This window comes from Theobroma cacao, chromosome 1 (assembly GCF_000208745.1).
Source record: "Theobroma cacao cultivar B97-61/B2 chromosome 1, Criollo_cocoa_genome_V2, whole genome shotgun sequence".
Taxonomy (NCBI): Eukaryota; Viridiplantae; Streptophyta; class Magnoliopsida; order Malvales; family Malvaceae; genus Theobroma; species Theobroma cacao.
The window spans coordinates 343,162-362,249 of NC_030850.1; the positions used below are offsets into that span (position 1 = coordinate 343,162).

Consider the following 19,088-nt stretch of genomic DNA (forward strand, 5'->3'; position numbering starts at 1 on the left):
ACTACTCTATTTGAGCAACCAGATGGAAATGAAAACAGGGGGAAAGAAATGAATTATCAATGCTATATATATATATATATAATTCTTTATTTTATAGCTTCTTCCACATTGAATTGAGAAGAAAAAAATGGAGCCGAAAGAAGTTTGCTTTGACATTTGATGTATGTATACCAATATTCTCCTTGGTGACGTGAGTGTTCTTTACAACTGATGAATCATTATGTAAATTAATGACTTCAATGTTACAAGAAAAGAAAATACAATATTTTCTCACTGTGGCCATGGCTTACGGCTACTGTGGCTGCGGCTGGAAAGCAGATGTCCAAGATTTTGTCATCCAGCCGAAGAAATTCTATATTACGAAAACGAAAATCTTGAGAAAAGAGAAAGGGTTGATCCTGAAGCTTCATTTGCTGGGCTTGCCGGAACATCTATAGAGGTTCGGTAGGCTTGTTGACACTTCTGCATCTGTGTTTGCATATAGGAAACAGCCATGGATTCTTCAGTACGTTTACAAGTTCCACGTATTTGCACACACATTCTTTCATCTAAATAATGCACACATATATTCTTCCTCGTATTTACACATTTGCCTATTATCATAAGCATAACCCACAACATTAAGTATCAAGCAGCGAAAGAGAGAATCACCTCTTCTGGACTGAATTGAAGAAGCATTCCCACAACTGGTAGTAGAGCTTCCACTTCACCTATTCAAGGAATTAGCAAGGTTCCAAAACATTATAAGCGCTGATTCTTGAAGGGTATTAAGCAGGTGAAATTAACACAACTTCTGCTAGTGTGATTGTGAAAGTTAGGTACCTGTTTCAAGAAGCTTCAGGATAACATTCTTCAGATATGTCATATCAACACCTTCTCTCCTTTTTGATCTTTCCATGTTGCGAAGTTCCTCCTTCAGCATAGCTTCCTACATTTGTGATGCATGAAAATGCATATGAATTAACACTGTATCATGGTACAACCTATCCAATATAGCCACCCACCCAAATAAAAGTTCTCTTTTCACTGAATAAAGCAGATTGTAAAAGTATGGTATTTTCTTGGTTGAAAAAACAAAATAATTTCCAAATGAAGAAATTATAAGTTTGATGTGATGCAAGAATGCCCATCTCATCTCATATAAGCACACTTTCAGCCTCACGGGGACCTTAATATAAGAGAATTTCCCACACCAAAAGTCTCCACTATGAGGACTGATCAGAGGTACAACACATAACAAAGCAACGTAAGCCTAGACTTCTTCATACCTGTTGACTGTGGAGGCGATTTTCACGTTCAAGCTCCTCAATTTCTTCCTGCATTGAATCAACCATCAAGAAAGCAAACTGGCTGAAAAGTAATTAATATAGAATGAATTTTACTAACCTGAAGGGCTAAAATGTGTCGCTGCGATTGTGCCAGCTCTTCCTCCCTCTGAGCCTGCTGCCTTGCCAAAAGCTAAATTTGAAAGGCAAGTTAATGCAAACTCATTTCGATAATTTATGACACATGCTTCTATTTATGTTCAAAGCAATGGAAAAGATATTTGTCAAAAACATAAATTCCAAAGTCACAAAGACACCCCCACCCCTAAGGGAAAAAGAAAAGGAAATGTGAAGCTACCAGAATCTGCTGTTCTGCTGCAGAGGTGCTTAAATTTGGAGCATCTTGTTTTTGTGTGGCTGATAAGACCAGTTTGAAAGAAAAAAAGCATTAGACAGACAGCTCGACTACAAGAATAGGTTAAATCCACAAGAAACTTTTCTATCTAAAAGTAGAATAAATATTTGTAACTGGTGCCAGAAACATTCATCATACCTGTGTTGTAATTCCCAGCGTGGTCAGCCTGAAAATTTTACCACATTAACAGCCCAAAATTAGCAAAATGTAAAACACCTATCAGGGGTGTTTAAGTTTGAGGTCAAGGTCTACAACTATACAAGAGAAACGGAAATATACCAGGGGTCTTGATTCTAAAGATCGTTGAAGATTCTTGTTGTCATCCAAAAGCCTAGAAATTTCTTTATCCTTCTCCTCGATCATTCTATCAGCAAGATCACGGAATGATGCATGCTCATCCTGCAAGAAAAGAACCAATCAATAAAAGCAGAAAGTAAAAGTTATTAGGGATCATCTGAGCCCAAGGGGAAAAGCAAATTCTAGGTACCTTCAACCGCTTATACCGTTGTTTTGTCTCCTCTAATTCTTTTTGTATATCTTCACTAGAAGATGCTTCATTTTCAGCAGTAAGTGCTTCGCATCTGACTGTAAAATCAAATTTATAAATATAACTTTATTCAAAGTTCAATCTAGAAACATAGTCTTGGAGAAAGGAAAAGAAAGGAAGAAAATGACAGAAATTAGCAAAGTGTGGGGACACTACGTCGCCAAGTTTCTTCCAAATTTTTAAGGTCTATTTCCCATGCAACTTTCTCCGATTGGTGGCGAGCCTTAGCAGAATCAAGATTCACCTCTAAACTCTTGATCTGCTGTTTGGCATTGTCAAGTGCTGCATCTCTAGTATAAAAAGCAGAGCGAAACTTCAGTGTAGAATTCAAAACATAAAAAATTAATGTCGCATCCAGGTTTTGTAGCCCAAAATTAATGTAGCATCCAACAATACTATACTTTTAGAATTCTTTCCTTTTTTTTTTTTTTAATTTTTTATGCATAATGTCCTTGAGAACATAACTTCAAAACATATTGCAATCTCATCATAGATGTTAACTTATAATGCTACCTTTCGGCAAGTTCTTTGTCATGATTAGATAAAACATTCTGAAGATCTTGACGGGCCTCATCCCTTTCTGCAGATATGAATGATACTTCCCTTTCTGTCTCCTGCAGCAACCAAAAATAAATGGTTTTCTTTTATCTTCAAACAAGGAAAAACTGTCAATACAAAGTTACCATTATCTTAGACTACAAATTATACTTTTAGTGCTTCTTCAAGTTCTTTTATTTGTTCAGAATCTTTGGCTGCTGCAAGCTCTGCATCCTTTTTCTGGAGAAGTGCATGAGCACGAATTTTGTAAGAGGAAAATTCCCTTTCAAGGCGGCTAATCTGCAACCAAAAACCAGAAGAAATTATCAAGGTCTGCTATATATTTATGTATCTGCATATGTATTCAGCTAAAGTAATAAATTTACATCTTAAACAATGTTAACATTTGTATCAGGTCCAGCAGAAGTAACATATAAATTGAAGGAAAAAACTAATTGAATAAGTGAGTTGCATTTGCATGTATAATTTAATACCTCTTCTTTTGCAGCTGCTAGCTCAGCTTCTCTGGTACTTAGCATCTGGGTTTGCACAGATGCCTCTAATTCCAGCTGACCTATCCAAGAAGAAAAATAAATTTTTATTTTCTTGCGCATAGTAACAAATTTAAAGTTACGAAGGTTGTCTCTGGAATGGTTTATACTTCTCATTTTAGCAGCTTCTATTTCAGCACGAATGCAGTTACTCTCAGCAATTTCCAGTTTTGTTTTGAACGCCTTAGAGGCAGCTTCCCAGCTTTCCTTTTCCTTCTCCTGAACATGTCAGAATGTTTGTTTCATGATAACAAGAAAAAACATTATAACCTGTAATATTTATGAATAATGACAATATTGTTCTCATTAACGGCATTTACTTATTCCAAAAGTTTATTCATACATGCTCATGTTTCAGGTGTGCAAGCTCTCCTTTAATAGATTCTACAGCAGCTCTTAATCGTGCAGCTTCACCAGTTGATGCCGCATCCATCTCAGCAATCTTAGACTCTTTTTCTGCCAGTAGCACCTACAAAAGTATCTTTCCATAACGCTTGGTGCACAGTGAGAAAAACAAACCCCAGAACCCCCCCTCTGTAACCCACACACAGTTAAAAGTTTAAGTGAAGGACTTGAAAAAGGTATTCAATCTCTGTCCAGTGTAAAGTTGCCTTGTCTTTCATCTTAACAGTGATAATAAATCTCACCTGGAGGGAGGAAATTGTTTCGGTGGCTTTGGTTCTATCCGATAAAGCATCAGCAAGTTGTGCTTCCAAGCTCTCCATATTCTGATGGACAAAAAAGAGGCATCACGAAAACTAAATCACCATTCTTGCAAGGTATACCAGAAAGAAAAGAAAACCCTTAGCCTTTTAACCACAATTAGCACATTGTACATCCGAACTCCAATTTACCTTCTGATGTTTAGCAGCTAGCTCAGCCAGTGAAGCTTGCTTTCTTTCATCTGCAGCTTCTAGTAACCCTTGCAAATCTTCCAACATCTAAGATGTAAGAGTATAAAATAGATTCTGTCAAGAATTTCAGTAGTAAAATACACTGGGAAACAAGCAGCAAAACATAAAATGTATTCATAAAAAGTGTTGTTATTATAACTCAGTTTCATTGTCAGAGGTTCACACTTGAAGGCACCAAGAACTGAGTACTTGATCATCAAATTGATGATACAATAAGTTTTGAGATGTAAGGAGAAATTATTTAAGCTTTTATAGACCTATGATATGCTTGGAACATTCATGAGAAGACGAACACAAAAGGGAACTAGAGGTTTAATAGTTTGCTGAAAAGCACACAAACATATACAAATTCTCTTAAAGGTGAAGTCTTGGTCAGAACCAAACATATTAAACATACATCATAAAGAGAAAATCAGCCTCATTGAGCATACATATAAGTCTACAGTACCTGTTCTTTCTCCAAAAGTGACTGCTGCAATGCCTCAAGTGCATCTTCTTTAGGTTGCATTGAACGGCGCAATTCCTCAATATTATCTCGGAGTCTGGAGATTAATGGCATCACAATTACGAAAAGAAGTGACAAATAAGGAACAAAACTCTTATTCAGCCTTATCAGTAAATGTAGAGATATTGAGATTCATAATGAAGGATAAGTGCATTTTTTTGGTTCAACTTCATTGTTAGTTAAGCAGTTCAACAATGATTTACTTATTGTTTGCACTTCTCAATTGCTGTCTCTCTGCATCCATTGCTTTCAATGCTTCATTTGCTTGTTGTCGTGTGCGCTCGAGCTCTTGCTGCGTTCCTGACTGTTGGGATAATGCTCGCTTAGCTGTTTCATTAACTTCACGAAGCCTGGCCTCAAGATCATCTTTTTCCTAAAAATAACAATCTCCAAGCAACAATTTAACTTAGTTCCCATGCAAATATGAAGCCTGTTATTTTTCTTGATATACAATTATATTAACATGAGGAAAAGCGATGCAGTGAAACTGAATATTTGTGAGTATTCAAGAGTGATAGATATGCTTTTGCCCTAGTTATCTGTTCACTAAATTGACCCTATTGACTTTTATTGGAAAACATTACCCAGAAATACGCAATATAGGAAGAAACTTCTCATACTTGAACAAAACAAAATATACTTCACAGTTCAGAGCTGACTGCTCCCATCATAAAAATAGAGGGGAGTCAATAAACGAAGTTGAGAAAGCCATATGACTGACATAAATATTCACTTCAACCATAAAATAAAGTAATCTTCAAATCTATCCTGATCAGGGTACAATAAAGGAAACGTGCAAATAGTATTATAAAGCATCAAGCTTAGGTGAAAAGAATGAAGGGACAAGATTCACCTTCTGAACCTCTTGAATCCGCTGTTTTGCACGCTTGTGAAGCCGGTTAAATTTTGAGTCAAGTTCACTGTACTTCTCCTCTCGCTCTTTTATTTCTTGATCCAACTTTTGTTGAGCTACACCATGACAAATTGTATATACTCAGAGTCAAAACAGAGTTAGCAGAACTAAGACACGTATTACACTAAAAACAGAGTTTTCCTTCTCTTGTTATTTAAGATGATTTTAAAGCAATCAAGCTGTCAAGCCAGAAAAATGAGTTTGCAGAGGGCCAAATTTCCAGAGCAATTTCCTATAATATCCTATCTCCATTTAAAAATTAAAGAAAGGAAGAAAGTTTTAAGCATGGACTTATTTGACCTTCAGCAAGCTTGCCAGAGAGTTCTTGAGCTTTGGCATCTGCTTCTGAGTAGACTTCTCGAAGATGCTTCAAAGCCTGCTCTGCTGCAACTCGTGTTTGTTTTTCTTCATTAAGTTCTCTGCTCAAAGATTCTATCCTTTCATGTAGCTCTTTCACATCTGCTAATACCGAAGTTTCCTCACTGCTTGCTTCAGTTTGTTGGGAAGGACCATCATGTTCTGATTGAAAATTTTTCAAGCTCTTTAGCTGAGACTTCAGGAATTCGTTCTCAAATTGGAGTTCATTAACTGTTTGTAAAAGCTGATCATGAGTGTCATCCGAACTCACATTGCCATCAATCACACCATTTTCCTTGGAAAGATCTCCATTTGTTTCAGACAATACTTTCTCAGGCTTCAAAGAATCATCTACCTGAGTTTCAGGCACTTGAGTAACCTCACCGCCCTCCCCAGACATTATAACACTCTAACAGCACCACTCAGATGCAATCTGAAGATTGTAAATCAAAGATTAGCATTTAGTAGCATATGTTATTGATACGAGCTATGAGAAGCTGAATGTAGCTCTTTGATTCAAAATAAAAGATGAAAAACTTAGTTTTGGTCTCTCCAGAATCTACATTCTTCCCTTAAGGGTTTCGCAAATCATCAAAGAAGAAACCAGAAACGCTAACGACAACATCAATTAGTTTAAAACTTGTAATTGAATTGTGGAAACTGAAGCCAGGAAATCACATTTTTCGTCGCAAAATTCCAAAAAACGACATGCATTAGATCCGAATTCAAGAACAATTACGGAATGAAGATTGAAGCAAAGACTTAGAGAATCATGTACCTTCGCCGGGAGATAGATCGATTCGTGAAAAGACTGAAACTTTCAGAATTACATAAAAATTAATCCGTAGGAAAAAAGGTGCAAAGATTGGAACTTTTCAATTTTAGAGGGCGAGATCGTTGAGGAAAGGAAATTGGGAAGAGATGGGATCTCAAGGCAAAGGGCAGAACAGGAAACGTCGCCGTTTTCTATTGCCGCCCTGCACCTGCTTATTCGTTATACTGCTCTTTTGTCCCCTTACGTAAGTTTTGCAACAGCGGAAGACGTCCTCGGGCACATGAATTCCACGATTCGACTAAAAGGGTGTTTCAGTAATTATCATTATTAACCCTTGTTTGCCCGTTTTGCCCTTTTCCGAGTTTATTTTACTGAAAGGAGACTCAGACTCATCAAGTATACCTTTATTTGGCAAAATTAATGAGATTTGGAAGGTAAGATTACTCCATCTAGCTATTGAGATACAACGTTCAACAGGAAAACAAGAAAACAGATTACATATCTCAACTATTAGAATCGAAACAAAAAAAGGTTTCATACTTCCAATTGCATTTGTCATTTTTCTTCTTTCAAGAGCAACGAAAGAAGTTTTTCATGACCCTAACTACTCTAGTTAGTGATTAGAGCCAAGACATCTCTCAAAATTGTTGGCCTTGAGCCATGGTTACAGCCTAACATGGCAGTTAGTCCACCCAGCACCACAGAGGCAGAAGAACCATCAAGCTTGGATTGCCTTGAAGAACACCCACTTCAATTTGCTGCACTCCAAATCTAGTTTAGCTCTTGCATCACAGCCGCAAGGCACAGAAAGGAAGTCCTTCGTTGATTTCAATCAAATTTTCCTGTCTGAGATCATGAACGACTGGGGCATGATTTCAGGGGACAATTGATCTCGAATGACTCATGGCTATTACAAAGATTCTGTTCTTATTGCCTAATGCGTAACATGTCTGCATACAGTACAAACTACAACCATTCTCCCCTAATGACAGGAACAATCAACTGCACCCTCAAGTACCACCATCCTTGTTTTCCTTATCCAATGGCTCTGAAAAGTAATGTAAACTGATTTAGAGCTTTGGGAAGCAAATTCCAGCATCCATAAGAAAGAGAAGCCAAAATGATAGTTCCACCGATCAAAAACATTGGAGAAACAACAGCACAGAAACCATAATTGCTGAAACAACGTGGTAATATTTTCTCAAAAAGATGAAAGGGACATAAAAAATACTTACTGTTGGATCTTCCCTCTCTAAAATTAACAGCTACATGTTTGAAAAATTCTTTGGTAGCATCTGCATGTTCATCATAACAAGCATTGCAGTCAGGACAGAGATGTAACCGGTAATGAAACTAAAGCGAGGGAGGATGGGGCTTTGGTTCAAGAAGCAAAGTTTGAACCATATTGCATTCCTCTTGTACCAAAATAGTGAAAGTACAGCAAATAGAGTTCATAAATTGACATCATGAGAGCATTGGTGGAGAGATTAAGTAATGACAGCAGAACATTTGCACCAATCATAAAAAATCATCAGGAAATTTTCTTTTTATGACCTAAATTTATGTACCTTGGGCAGTAACCTAGTTATACCATTAAAGTTCTAACAAGATTCCAGCCATGAGTTCCAAATACCACAACACAGACAATTAAATATATTTAATCAAGTCATTAGTCAAGAAGATTATTATCAATTGAAGATAAGGTAGTTTTTCATAAATCATTTGTACATATTCTAATGGAACTAATTCCCATTTTACAAAGATTCCAAAAGATATGACCCAGTCATGATGATGATTAAAGTTATAGCTGAACCAGTTGGGAGAGAAAACATTTCCAAATTTAGTATTCAAATGCAAAAAACTAGTGCAAGTTCCTTTCTAAATGAGTCCAATATTGTGTTGCAGGGGTAAAATATTCTTTTATAATGTTCAATACTAATGCACAAGACCTACCATGATTCATTGTCAGAGATGGATCTTGCTCATCTATGGATCCAATTACCTGCGCTGGTGTACCTGCCACCATACTTGAAAACACCCCAAGAAGGTACATCAAACATATATGATACAGTCAATAAATTTCAAAATAAAGTGCAACCATTAATATTTAGGAAAGTACAAATCTACCTGTGTGGAGGAACATGTTTTAATACAAGGGAACCAGCAGCAATCATTGCACCTTCACCTATATTTATATTCCCAAGTATAGTCACACAGGCACCAAGTAGTGCACCATCACCAACTTTTGGATGGCGATCACCAATCTCTTTCCCTGTCCCTCCCAAGGTCACACCCTGAAAAAGAGCATTATATATGTAACTGATCAGCAGGTTCTTCCATACAACTGGTGCAGGCAGTTCTTTCGAACTAGGAGACTAAAACACATTGAGAGTTGAGATTTCAAGTGATTCGGGAAGCATAAAGAATAATCTTATAATAAGGGAATCAAAAGGGCAAACTCTATCTTTATACAGAAATGAAAAGAATCTATATTTCTGAACATTCACACATCCCATGCTATCAACTGGGAAAAAGGGTCTGAAACATGGACACTTGAGCTACTGCTCCAGATATGTAGATATGGGAAAGGAAAGGTATCATAAGACCTCTTGTGAATAGACAAATGGATAAGAAGTTGATGAATGGCAGAAGAGTCAGAAGAAATGGTATTCATGATAGCAACATCAACTAAAGTTTAACCAGAATTAATCTCTAAACCCAACTCTTCTGACGTATTGAACAGTTTGGCTTTCAGCCACATGCTTTAAAATCAACCAGGATTTTTTCTAAAATTCCAAAGAGTTACTTTAAATTCTGTTTTCTTCTTTATCTTTCAAATCATTAACAAGAAGTTGATGGAGTGTGATAAAGAAATAAAAAAAAACAAAAATCAGATGTTTTAAACAACTAGGTAGTTTCAGACATATTTAAACATATCTTTTCATGAGATAATCATAAAAGAATGACAAAAAAGTGGCTTACATGCATCAATGAGACACGGTTTCCTACAACTGCTGTTTGACCAATAACAACACCGGTCCCATGATCCAATAATATGCCATCGCCAATCTTTGCAGCTGCATCAAATCATGACATAAGAAATGAAGTTCAGATATATTCTTACATGGGAACTAGAAAACCTTTATTATCCTCATGGACACCAAACTGGATAGGAACAATCACTATGTAAACCCTCAAAAAGAAAGAGAGATCTTATAATCTGCTTCACACAATAAAACCACAGACTCAGAAGATGTCATATAATTCCCGCTAAAACTTCATAACCAGAGATTATATATTGCGAACAGCATGAAAGACATGATAAATTTAAAGTATTAAACAAATATACCTGGATGTATGTCAACTCCAAAAACCTGAAAAAGTATGCAAAAGATGTGTTGAAATGACAAACCAAAAAGGCATGAACGTAATCAAGGAACCAGAAGCAAAACTCTACCTCACTAATCCTGCTTTGCAATGCCAGTGCTAACACTTTTCGCCCTTGCTTCCATAAAGCATGTGCTACTCGATATGATTGCAGAGAATGGTATCCCTGAAAAAGGAACATGTAACATATTGGATATGATCACAGAGAATTGTGTTCCTAAAAACGAAGGACTGTGAGTGATAAAATAGAATGTGCAACAGTAGTTGATAGCCTTTGTATTCCTAATCTCTTAAAATTTCTTCTCTTTCTATCTGGAAGTCATAATTAATAAACAACCTTTTCACCATTAGTAATACACCAACCAAGGTTAAAAAACAAGGGCAGCAAAGTAACTGATCTGCCTAAAAGCCATGACATAGTGCATAATATTAGCAAGTAGCTCAAAAAAATATATAGTACCTTAAGATATAACAAAGCTGAACTATATGACAAACAGGCAGGATCTCTGTCTATGAATGCCTGCAAAAGAAATATTACCAAACATAAACACAGATAAAATGATTGTTCAAGCAAAGACTTCTACAAAACAGAAATCACTTCTGCATTATCTTTTAAAAACCAACAAATTTACCTGCACATCCAGGCGTATTGATCGTTGAATACCTTTATCATGCATCATAACATCAGAAAATATATCCATCAGTTGAGTTGCCAAGAGTGTTGGATTTCGTAGACGATTGGCAAGAACAAAACCCAATGCTTGTTCTAAACAATCATGCGCCAAGATACTTGCATACAAGAAGCTACTTAGAATAGGCTCCTTTTCTGCCTGCAGCAAGTAGTATTCTATCAATTTATCTCACACAACACCAAGAAGCAAAGAAAACTATTAAAACCATTGTGATAATCATGCAAGACAGCTTCATAAACAACCTCCTATTATAAGAAATAGAAAAAATGCTTTTCCAAAAAAAAAGAAATAGAAAAAAAGGCCAGAACAATTTAGAGAACCACATTAAGAATTGATCATCAAACACATTAATTTCTCCTTCCTTTTAAGCCATTGATATATATTACTTCCACTTTCTGACGAGTGATGAATAAACAGCCAATATTTCAATTTAACATGCATGTGATAATAGAAAAACTGAAGCCATGTTAAGAGTCAAGACCATGTAATTTCCAACAAACTCAGCCGATAATAAAATATCTCAGCAGAGAATCAAATAATTATGAGACCAATATACAGCCTTACACCACAAAAACCCAGAAACTATCAACTTCCGACTATAAATTCCACATCCATTCATAAAACAAGTCACAAGCAACACAAAGCAAAATCTCCAATTATCAAAATCTCATCAGTCACAGATCAAACAGACATTCAAGCAGCACCCAAAAAAAGTTTCTTCTTTTTTTTAAATTAAAAAAAAGAAGGGCAAGCAACTATGAAAATGGGTACCTCCAACTTGGCCTCTTCTCGCACAGCATCCCAAATCTGGTCATGACCCGAATTGGCAACAGAGTCAGTGTCAGGCTTGGAAAAGCCCATTGCATACACTGGAAACACCTTCTCGAACGGGAACTCCACATACTTGACTTTAGCTTCCTCTCCATCTTCTCTTTCTTTGAGAGATAGCCCACTTGAGAGCATCTCGGGAATCGACTCCCAGCGCAGCTTATCACTGGCATAGGCCATGCAAATAAAGACAGAAAGAAAGAAGAAAAGATAGGGATCGTTTGCAATGGAACAGCAATATTCATGAATGAGAAAAAAAGAGCGGAATCTCTAAGAGAAAAACACGCGAGAGAGAGAGAGAGACAAGTGGTCTAGTGGAAGTGACCCCGTTGTTCTCGTTTCTCCGTTAATTGACTTTTGTTTCGTGTTCTTTCTGGAGGCAGTTTGGGGTAACGCAGATTGCTGCACAACGGGTTGTCTCTCTTACCCTTTTGGAGGGTTTGGCCTTATTTTTTATGAACGAATGGTTCACATGTCTCTGTTTTCACCATGGTGGGTTGAGTTACTTCTTATTTATTTTTTTTTTGGCTTTTTCCTGCTTGAATTTTTATGGGAAAAAAACACTTCTTCTCACTCAATACACATAAAAAAATGCCATCAAGAAATATATATGCATGCAAAAAAAAAAAACTATCTTACCTATGGGCTTATCTACAGGATGGAAGCTTGATTTTACTTCCATCTAAACTAATTTCTGTTCTTGCAATTTAAGGAATAAGAGGAAGTATTGGAAGCAGACTGCCCGGGATTACCGCTGCAAAGTCGATAGAAACGACAGCGAGGGGCAGAGCAGTCCAATCCCAATGGAAAACAAGTGGCAAAATCATTGGGATGGAGATGGAGGCATTTCCATTTGTCCACATGTTGCATCAAGGAGATTTTGTATGTGGCCATGTAAACGACCAGAGACATTCTGCGTTACTTTATGAACAGAGTTTTTGCAGCTGACGATGATGATTGCACCCAGAGATCAATGCATCTGCATTTTAATAATAAAAAATCACACAAAATAGGCTTGGCCAGAGGGATTCCCTCTACACCTGAGTCTGACTCATGCTTGTGTTTGTTTGTCCCCGAGGCACCCACCATTCTCCATTTTTTTTTCTGGCAAGATTTGCTGTGCCTCTGCATGTTAAGTATACTAGTATGGTAAAACGGGTTTTGTCTTATAGTACTAGTTTAAAACCAAATGAGAGTAGTATGGGATTAATATATTCATTGTTCCTTCCAATGAATTAATGCCAAAATAATTTGACAAAAAGGTATATTGATGTTTGTTCCTTGCTTATAATGTAAAAGAGAATACTATGGGATTTTAATGATAAAAACATTCATCTACTTATTGTTAATTGGTTTCAATATAAAATTTTTATTTTTAATTTATACATTAAAAAATTCATCTCATAATATATTTACTCATAAAATTAGAATACATAATAGTTAATTCGATTAATTTAATTAAAAATTTATTTTAAGCGAATAAACTGTAAAAATTAATCCAAAAAATGGATATAAGATTTTAATTGATTAATCCGGTAATAATCAAATTAATCAATTTTTATAACATTCATTAGATGTGTTATAATAATAAATATGTTTGTAATGTTATATAGACATAATGTTATATTATATCTATATTATTATATATAATAATTTATAAATGATTATGTACAAATTGATTAATTTAATAAAAAATTCATAATTGAAACCAACTAAATTATAAAATAATCAAATTAATTTGAGCTTTTGAGAAGTAAGAGACAAAAACAATTTCACACGCGGCGCGTTGCCATTGCGACTTGACTCTTCTCTGCGTCCCTATTGGATACAACTGGGAAAGGGCAGTGGGAGCATAGTCTTGTCTGCACATGATCTTTATTCTTCCTCAGCAATGCCACCTAGCATTATTTTCCTTTTCTTTCTTCAAATTATATATTTTTTTAATTAATTGATTTTGTTATTCTATTGACTCCCTCCCTCTGTGCCTCCCATTCTCGGCTCCTTCCATGGCTTCTTGCTTCACTTGAAGGCCCAAACAAAAACAAAAAACCAAAATTCCCTTTTTCTGTACACGCTCTCTGGAAGCCTAAACCCGACCGACTCTATCTCAGAGCCCCATGGCCCGAAGATCCGGTACGATCCTCAAACAGCTCTTGAGCTCTCGATGCTCTAACCTCACACCGAGCCGATCCGTCACCTACATGCCACGACCGGGCGACGGCGCACCGCGAGGGGTTACCTTGATCCCGGGCGACGGGATCGGCCCTCTGGTGACTGGCGCCGTGGAGCAAGTGATGGAGGCGATGCACGCGCCGGTGTATTTCGAGCGATACGATGTTCACGGCGACATGAATCGCGTGCCTCAAGAAGTGATCGAGTCGATCAAGAAGAACAAAGTTTGTCTGAAAGGAGGATTAGCGACGCCGATGGGAGGTGGTGTCAGCTCGCTTAACGTCCAGCTGAGAAGAGAGCTCGATTTGTACGCTTCGCTCGTCAATTGCTTCAATTTGCCAGGCTTGCCTACGAGGCACGAGAATGTCGATATTGTGGTGATTAGAGAGAACACGGAAGGCGAATACTCTGGCCTCGAGCACGAGGTCGTCCCTGGAGTCGTTGAGAGCCTTAAGGTACTCCGTTTAATTTACGCTTTACCTTTATGTTTAAATTTGAATTGAGTGTAGGATTATTTTATTTTATTTCATTTTTCGTGTCTCATACTACTCAATTGCTAGGTGATAACAAAGTTCTGTTCGGAACGAATTGCAAAATATGCATTCGAATATGCTTATTTAAATAATAGAAAGAAAGTGACTGCTGTGCATAAGGCCAACATTATGAAGCTTGCTGATGGCTTGTTCTTGGAATCATGCCGAGAGGTTGCTACCAAGTATCCGGGGATTAAGTACAATGAAATAATCGTGGACAATTGCTGTATGCAGCTTGTTTCGAAGCCTGAGCAGTTTGATGTCATGGTATTATCATATCCTTCACTCTGCTGTTGATGTTTGCTATGTTATGTTGATTGGAGAATTTAGTATGCAATGGTTTCAAAATTAGAAATTTGATTGTTAATTTTGTGTTCAGGACAAACAACCTAGAATAAATTGTGTTGACAATGACGGAATTAGACACTTGATATGATGTGTTGACAATGATGGAATTAGACACTATCAAGAAAGCCATATAAATTGCGTCACTCTCTTGGAAAGTACATAATCCTGCTAATGTCAATGAAAGTAGTATGTTTTAAGAGACTCTTTTTCTTTCTCTATCTTCGAGCCCTTCAACTTGAGTATGAAGTTCTACATATTGTTGTACATGTTAAGTTTTCCTTTTTCTTTCTTCGCCTTCATTTTTCTTCCCCGTTATTTAATTAATGATACTCTAACTGATGCTGATTGGTTTTTTTTTTTTTCTTAGGTGACACCCAATCTTTATGGAAATTTAGTTGCAAATACAGCTGCTGGTATTGCTGGGGGCACTGGAGTTATGCCTGGAGGTACATCCACTAACACACATCAATTGATGTTCTTTTCTAATGTTTTCTTCTGTTTCTTAAATGTTTGGCACCCTAACTAGTTGTAGAATGGGTTACATCCGTATTGTTGAACCATTGATGCATATATGACAAGACAGCCTCAGCACCTTGGTGATGGAGGCCAAAAAAAGAAATCGGTGCCAATTAACTCATTAATATCAATAGTTCTCACCTGTCAAAAACCAAAGGAAAATCAATGGTTCTCTGTTCATGCCTATCGATTGATTCTTTTGTTTGTCCTTTCAATGAAAGTGATGAGACTGTGTATGCACGTGCATCTAGACTCAATAGCAAGTGCTTGTATATTAGCTGTAGGACTAAAGTTTGAATTTTTATTATGCTCACTGTAAACCATATAATGAAGATTTATGTATTGGCCATGAGAGGAATTTAAAGCCTTTAGCCTGCTTTCTGTTCTAGTACTCTTGTTTCCTCGAATAGTTTGACATTGAAGATGTGAGATTATATTGAAAACCTAGTGAGTATTCATCTCCTCCCCTTTATTCCCTTTTTCAAGGGTTAGGTTATAATAAGATATCGGCAGAAAAGACTGAGGTGCCTCCGGTTGTAGTGTTGGACTCTCAGTAAATTATATATGTATGACTAAAATCTCATCCCAACGTGGGGCGTGCTGTTTTTGCAGGCAATGTCGGGGCTGACCATGCTGTTTTTGAGCAAGGAGCCTCTGCAGGAAATGTGGGCAATGAGAAACTGGTTGAACAGAAGAAGGCAAACCCAGTGGCCCTGCTTCTCTCATCTGCAATGATGTTGAGACATCTGCAGTTCCCCTCATTTGCCGATCGGCTGGAAACTGCTGTGAAACGGGTTATATCAGAGGGCAAGTACCGAACGAAGGATCTTGGAGGAACCAGTACCAGTCAAGAGGTTGTTGATGCAGTCATAGACGCACTAGACTGAGAGAGAAGATAGTTGAGTAGTCAGTACTTTGTCATCTATATTGGGAACTTCCCACCCAAATTCCACATTTTGAGCTTGGATCAATTACGGTTGATTTCATTCACATTCACAATTGAAATTATGTCTAAATAATCGCAATCCCAAATGAAAGATGGAATTGGTTTCTGAGATAAACTTTGTTATGCGATCAAACTCCTGCCACAATGCTAACATGGTATCTCTGTTTTGACAGGAGAAATGTAAGTCTAGGCTAAAAGCCAGAAGAAACCATCTTTGATTTTATGATTGGGCAAATAAATCCTTGTACTTTTGTCATGTTCAAATTAAGCCTCTTTTTATTAAACTATATGAAAACCCTTGGCTGTTCAATTATTCACGTGGACTTGGCAGGCACCTATCGGCGATCGCAAAAACTAAATAAATACTCTCATAACGAAGCTCACTGGGCATCCACATGGCTAAAAGAAGAAAACAATGATAATATATAAAAAAATTTTGGATAAATTTACATAATTAGGATAATATATTATGCTAACTGATTCTAGTACTAAACAAGTGATCTAGATTGATAAAATTTTGCAGTTATCTAATTCGAAAACGTTTAGGATCGGTGCAACCTTGGAGTGTCAGTTCCCCATGCTTTGGATGCCTTGCAGCTTGCATTTTCACCATGCTAGTATTCATCTCGGAGGCTGGTGATCTTTCAACATCCTCGGCTTGCTGGTCTGACTGGACCTTTCTCCGACGCTCATTATGCCCAGCCAACCGATCCCGACAACTTCTTTTGGTACTATCGAACTCTGAAATTTCATGAAACCTGCATTTTACAGTCCAAAAATCACCAAATTGTACAGATAACACACTAGATTGCTTTTGATACTACAAGCTACTGTTCCTTCTCATGGAAATGTCCCTCAGGTTATGCTGAATCAAGCTCCCAATCAGTAGAAACCTGAACTACAAATATTTGTCTCTGAGATTGACTTATCAGCTTACACACAGCAATAGTGACAGACAACTCACAATTGTCTTTGGGCTTGATCTTCCTACGCAGGGGTTTACATCTATAAGCCGCAATTGATCGTTGACGATAATCTTTCTTCACACTATAGATATTCAAGACATTGGCATCGATTCTCCAATAAAACTCTCAGTTTCAATGTTCAACAACAATATAAGGAGGTCGGATTGTTTGATATAACAAAGCAATCACCTCAGCAGAAATGATTTCCACCATTGATGTCTCTTTATCAAATGGTGAAAACTAGACCTGCAGGTTCCTATCTAATGTATAAAAGTATGAACAAACTACCCAAAGTTACAAATGAAACAGATGAAACACTTTCACATGGACATCAAGCTCTGGAAAACTCCAAATGAGAAAAATGTAAATGACCATTAAAGAAATCAGCAAAAAAATGAGCAAGGAGTAACCTGCTACACTGCTGGCAGAACCTCTGCCGAATGCCCTTAACCGAAACAAAAGCAGCCTTCGCGTGTCGCTCGCAGACTTTGTGGCGCCGATGATATTGCTTTGCATCTCTCAAATCCGTATCACATTCATCAGCCTGACAACACAAAAGACTACCACCACCATCACCACGGCGGCAGCTTGCAGAGTGCGACTGTATCAAACTCCTCCTCTCAAACCTCTCCCGAGGCACCACCCTTATCATAACCCTCCTCTCCTCTCCTTGCTCTTGCTTTTCCTCATCTTCACTCTCAGCCTCTGACTCTTGCTCTGTTCCGGACTCATCCTCTATCCCTCCTAGTGTTTTAAACGACCCTTTTGCCATTAAAGAAAAGAGCACTAAAAGTGAAAAGCGGTTCTCTTTGTGTTTACCCTTTTTGGGTTTTAAGGAAGGACTAGATTACGATTAGATTTGCTGAGACTGTGTGGGAATCTTTAGGGTTTGTAAATGTGAGTGGATGCGAAAGAAAGGAACCAACAAGAGCTCCAAAGTAAGGTAAGAAAAGAGAGAAAAAGGACAATGGGATTAATAATATCAGAGATAGAGAGAGAGAGAGAGAGAGAGAGAAGGAGCAGAGACAGAGGTTAGTGTGAGAGAGAGTGACCCACCACGAGACGCAAAATGTCGTGGTCATCAACATAAAAAGTTTGCCTTTCGGGAGGACAATACTTGAATGAATGTTTTTCTCCTTCGTCTTTATCTAGTCAAAAATTTTCGCTTTTTCTCTCCTGCCAACCGCCATCAGCGTTTCTCTCAGAGGAAATAACAAAATTTCCCCTCTCTACTCTCCACCATTTTCATATAGAAAGAAAACAAGAACTATTAGGAGTAATCAAGTAGTGAGATGGTGTGGTGAGGGAGCATGTCAAGACGGTCTACCGCCAAGGGTTGATGGCAAACATGAGCTTTTAAACGGTAGAGATCCTAGACACGTAAGCATGTTCGCGTTTGTTCCATGACAAAGTTGGATTTGACAACATTCAACTTTCCCGGAAAATTCTCTGCTGTATCTGGGATCTTGTCCCGGAGGCGATAGCGGAATCGGATACAACACGTCGACGTATTTGGGCTCCCCGTATCGAGATGGACTTCGTTTTTGACTGACTTGTTTTTCGGGTAGTGGACTTGTCCAGTTTCTTCTCTCTTTTTTTCGGTTTCTAATGGGCCAAGGACCCAGTTCCTGTTAATGAATCGATAAAAAAGAAAAAAACAATTGCATTTTGCAGTCCAAACCCAAACTGAATCAGAAGTTTCAGAACTCACAAACCTGAGTCATGATCATAAGTTGCAGTAGTAAGTTGAACACTCATGCTAGTAAGCAGGAGCCAGTGGAAGGGACAGGTTAGTTTCTTCTGCAGCATATACAATTTTCAGCTGGTTGATCGATCCTGGTCATGCCTCAGCTAGCTCTTCAGGCATACTGTTCCATAAGCAAACACATATTGATCCGGTCTACTGTTCAATCATCTCTCCC

The 19,088-nt window shown here is 37.6% G+C and overlaps 4 protein-coding genes across 4 annotated transcripts; 1 reads left to right on the plus strand and 3 right to left on the minus strand.

Annotated features, from left to right (window-relative positions):
- Positions 129-7,028, minus strand: LOC18610662 (protein GRIP). Its single transcript, XM_007046468.2, has 22 exons — positions 6,783-7,028; positions 5,948-6,437; positions 5,588-5,703; positions 4,938-5,107; positions 4,678-4,771; positions 4,170-4,256; positions 3,963-4,043; positions 3,659-3,784; positions 3,426-3,534; positions 3,259-3,338; positions 2,936-3,064; positions 2,741-2,841; positions 2,384-2,517; positions 2,168-2,265; positions 1,960-2,079; positions 1,819-1,846; positions 1,624-1,682; positions 1,387-1,458; positions 1,269-1,316; positions 823-928; positions 652-710; positions 129-468 (listed from the first exon to the last, which is right to left on the minus strand). Exons 2-22 carry the CDS (start codon positions 6,402-6,404, stop codon positions 358-360), a joined length of 2,385 nt encoding a protein of 794 aa, XP_007046530.2. The 5' UTR covers positions 6,405-6,437; positions 6,783-7,028; the 3' UTR covers positions 129-357.
- Positions 7,256-12,251, minus strand: LOC18610663 (serine acetyltransferase 2). Its single transcript, XM_007046473.2, has 10 exons — positions 11,630-12,251; positions 10,799-10,996; positions 10,627-10,686; positions 10,237-10,332; positions 10,129-10,153; positions 9,762-9,856; positions 8,907-9,073; positions 8,733-8,806; positions 8,015-8,074; positions 7,256-7,827 (listed from the first exon to the last, which is right to left on the minus strand). The coding sequence occupies exons 1-10, from the start codon at positions 11,864-11,866 to the stop codon at positions 7,790-7,792; spliced, it is 1,050 nt and encodes a 349-aa protein (XP_007046535.2). The 5' UTR covers positions 11,867-12,251; the 3' UTR covers positions 7,256-7,789.
- On the plus strand, positions 13,644-16,465 carry LOC18610664 (isocitrate dehydrogenase [NAD] regulatory subunit 1, mitochondrial). The gene is made up of 4 exons (XM_007046476.2): positions 13,644-14,313; positions 14,419-14,658; positions 15,107-15,185; positions 15,868-16,465. The coding sequence occupies exons 1-4, from the start codon at positions 13,804-13,806 to the stop codon at positions 16,140-16,142; spliced, it is 1,104 nt and encodes a 367-aa protein (XP_007046538.1). The 5' UTR covers positions 13,644-13,803; the 3' UTR covers positions 16,143-16,465.
- On the minus strand, positions 16,632-18,725 carry LOC18610665 (squamosa promoter-binding-like protein 3). The gene is made up of 2 exons (XM_007046478.2): positions 17,577-18,725; positions 16,632-16,959 (listed from the first exon to the last, which is right to left on the minus strand). The coding sequence occupies exons 1-2, from the start codon at positions 17,936-17,938 to the stop codon at positions 16,725-16,727; spliced, it is 597 nt and encodes a 198-aa protein (XP_007046540.1). The 5' UTR covers positions 17,939-18,725; the 3' UTR covers positions 16,632-16,724.

Coding starts and splice junctions, on each gene's coding strand:
- LOC18610665 (XM_007046478.2), bottom strand. CDS start 17,938: ATGGCAAAAGGGTCGTTTAAAACACTAGGAGGGATAGAGGATGAGTCC. Junction 16,960..17,576: donor TTCTGCCAGCAGTGTAGCAG/GTTACTCCTTGC, acceptor TGTAAAATGCAG/GTTTCATGAAATTTCAGAGT.
- LOC18610664 (XM_007046476.2), top strand. CDS start 13,804: ATGGCCCGAAGATCCGGTACGATCCTCAAACAGCTCTTGAGCTCTCGA. Junction 14,314..14,418: donor GAGTCGTTGAGAGCCTTAAG/GTACTCCGTTTA, acceptor CTCAATTGCTAG/GTGATAACAAAGTTCTGTTC. Junction 14,659..15,106: donor CTGAGCAGTTTGATGTCATG/GTATTATCATAT, acceptor TTTTTTTCTTAG/GTGACACCCAATCTTTATGG.
- LOC18610663 (XM_007046473.2), bottom strand. CDS start 11,866: ATGGCCTATGCCAGTGATAAGCTGCGCTGGGAGTCGATTCCCGAGATG. Junction 10,997..11,629: donor GAGAAGAGGCCAAGTTGGAG/GTACCCATTTTC, acceptor TACTTGCTGCAG/GCAGAAAAGGAGCCTATTCT. Junction 8,807..8,906: donor AAACATGTTCCTCCACACAG/GTAGATTTGTAC, acceptor GGTGTTTTCAAG/TATGGTGGCAGGTACACCAG.
- LOC18610662 (XM_007046468.2), bottom strand. CDS start 6,404: ATGTCTGGGGAGGGCGGTGAGGTTACTCAAGTGCCTGAAACTCAGGTA. Junction 3,065..3,258: donor TAGCAGCTGCAAAAGAAGAG/GTATTAAATTAT, acceptor TTTTGGTTGCAG/ATTAGCCGCCTTGAAAGGGA. Junction 711..822: donor CCTGAAGCTTCTTGAAACAG/GTACCTAACTTT, acceptor TTCCTTGAATAG/GTGAAGTGGAAGCTCTACTA.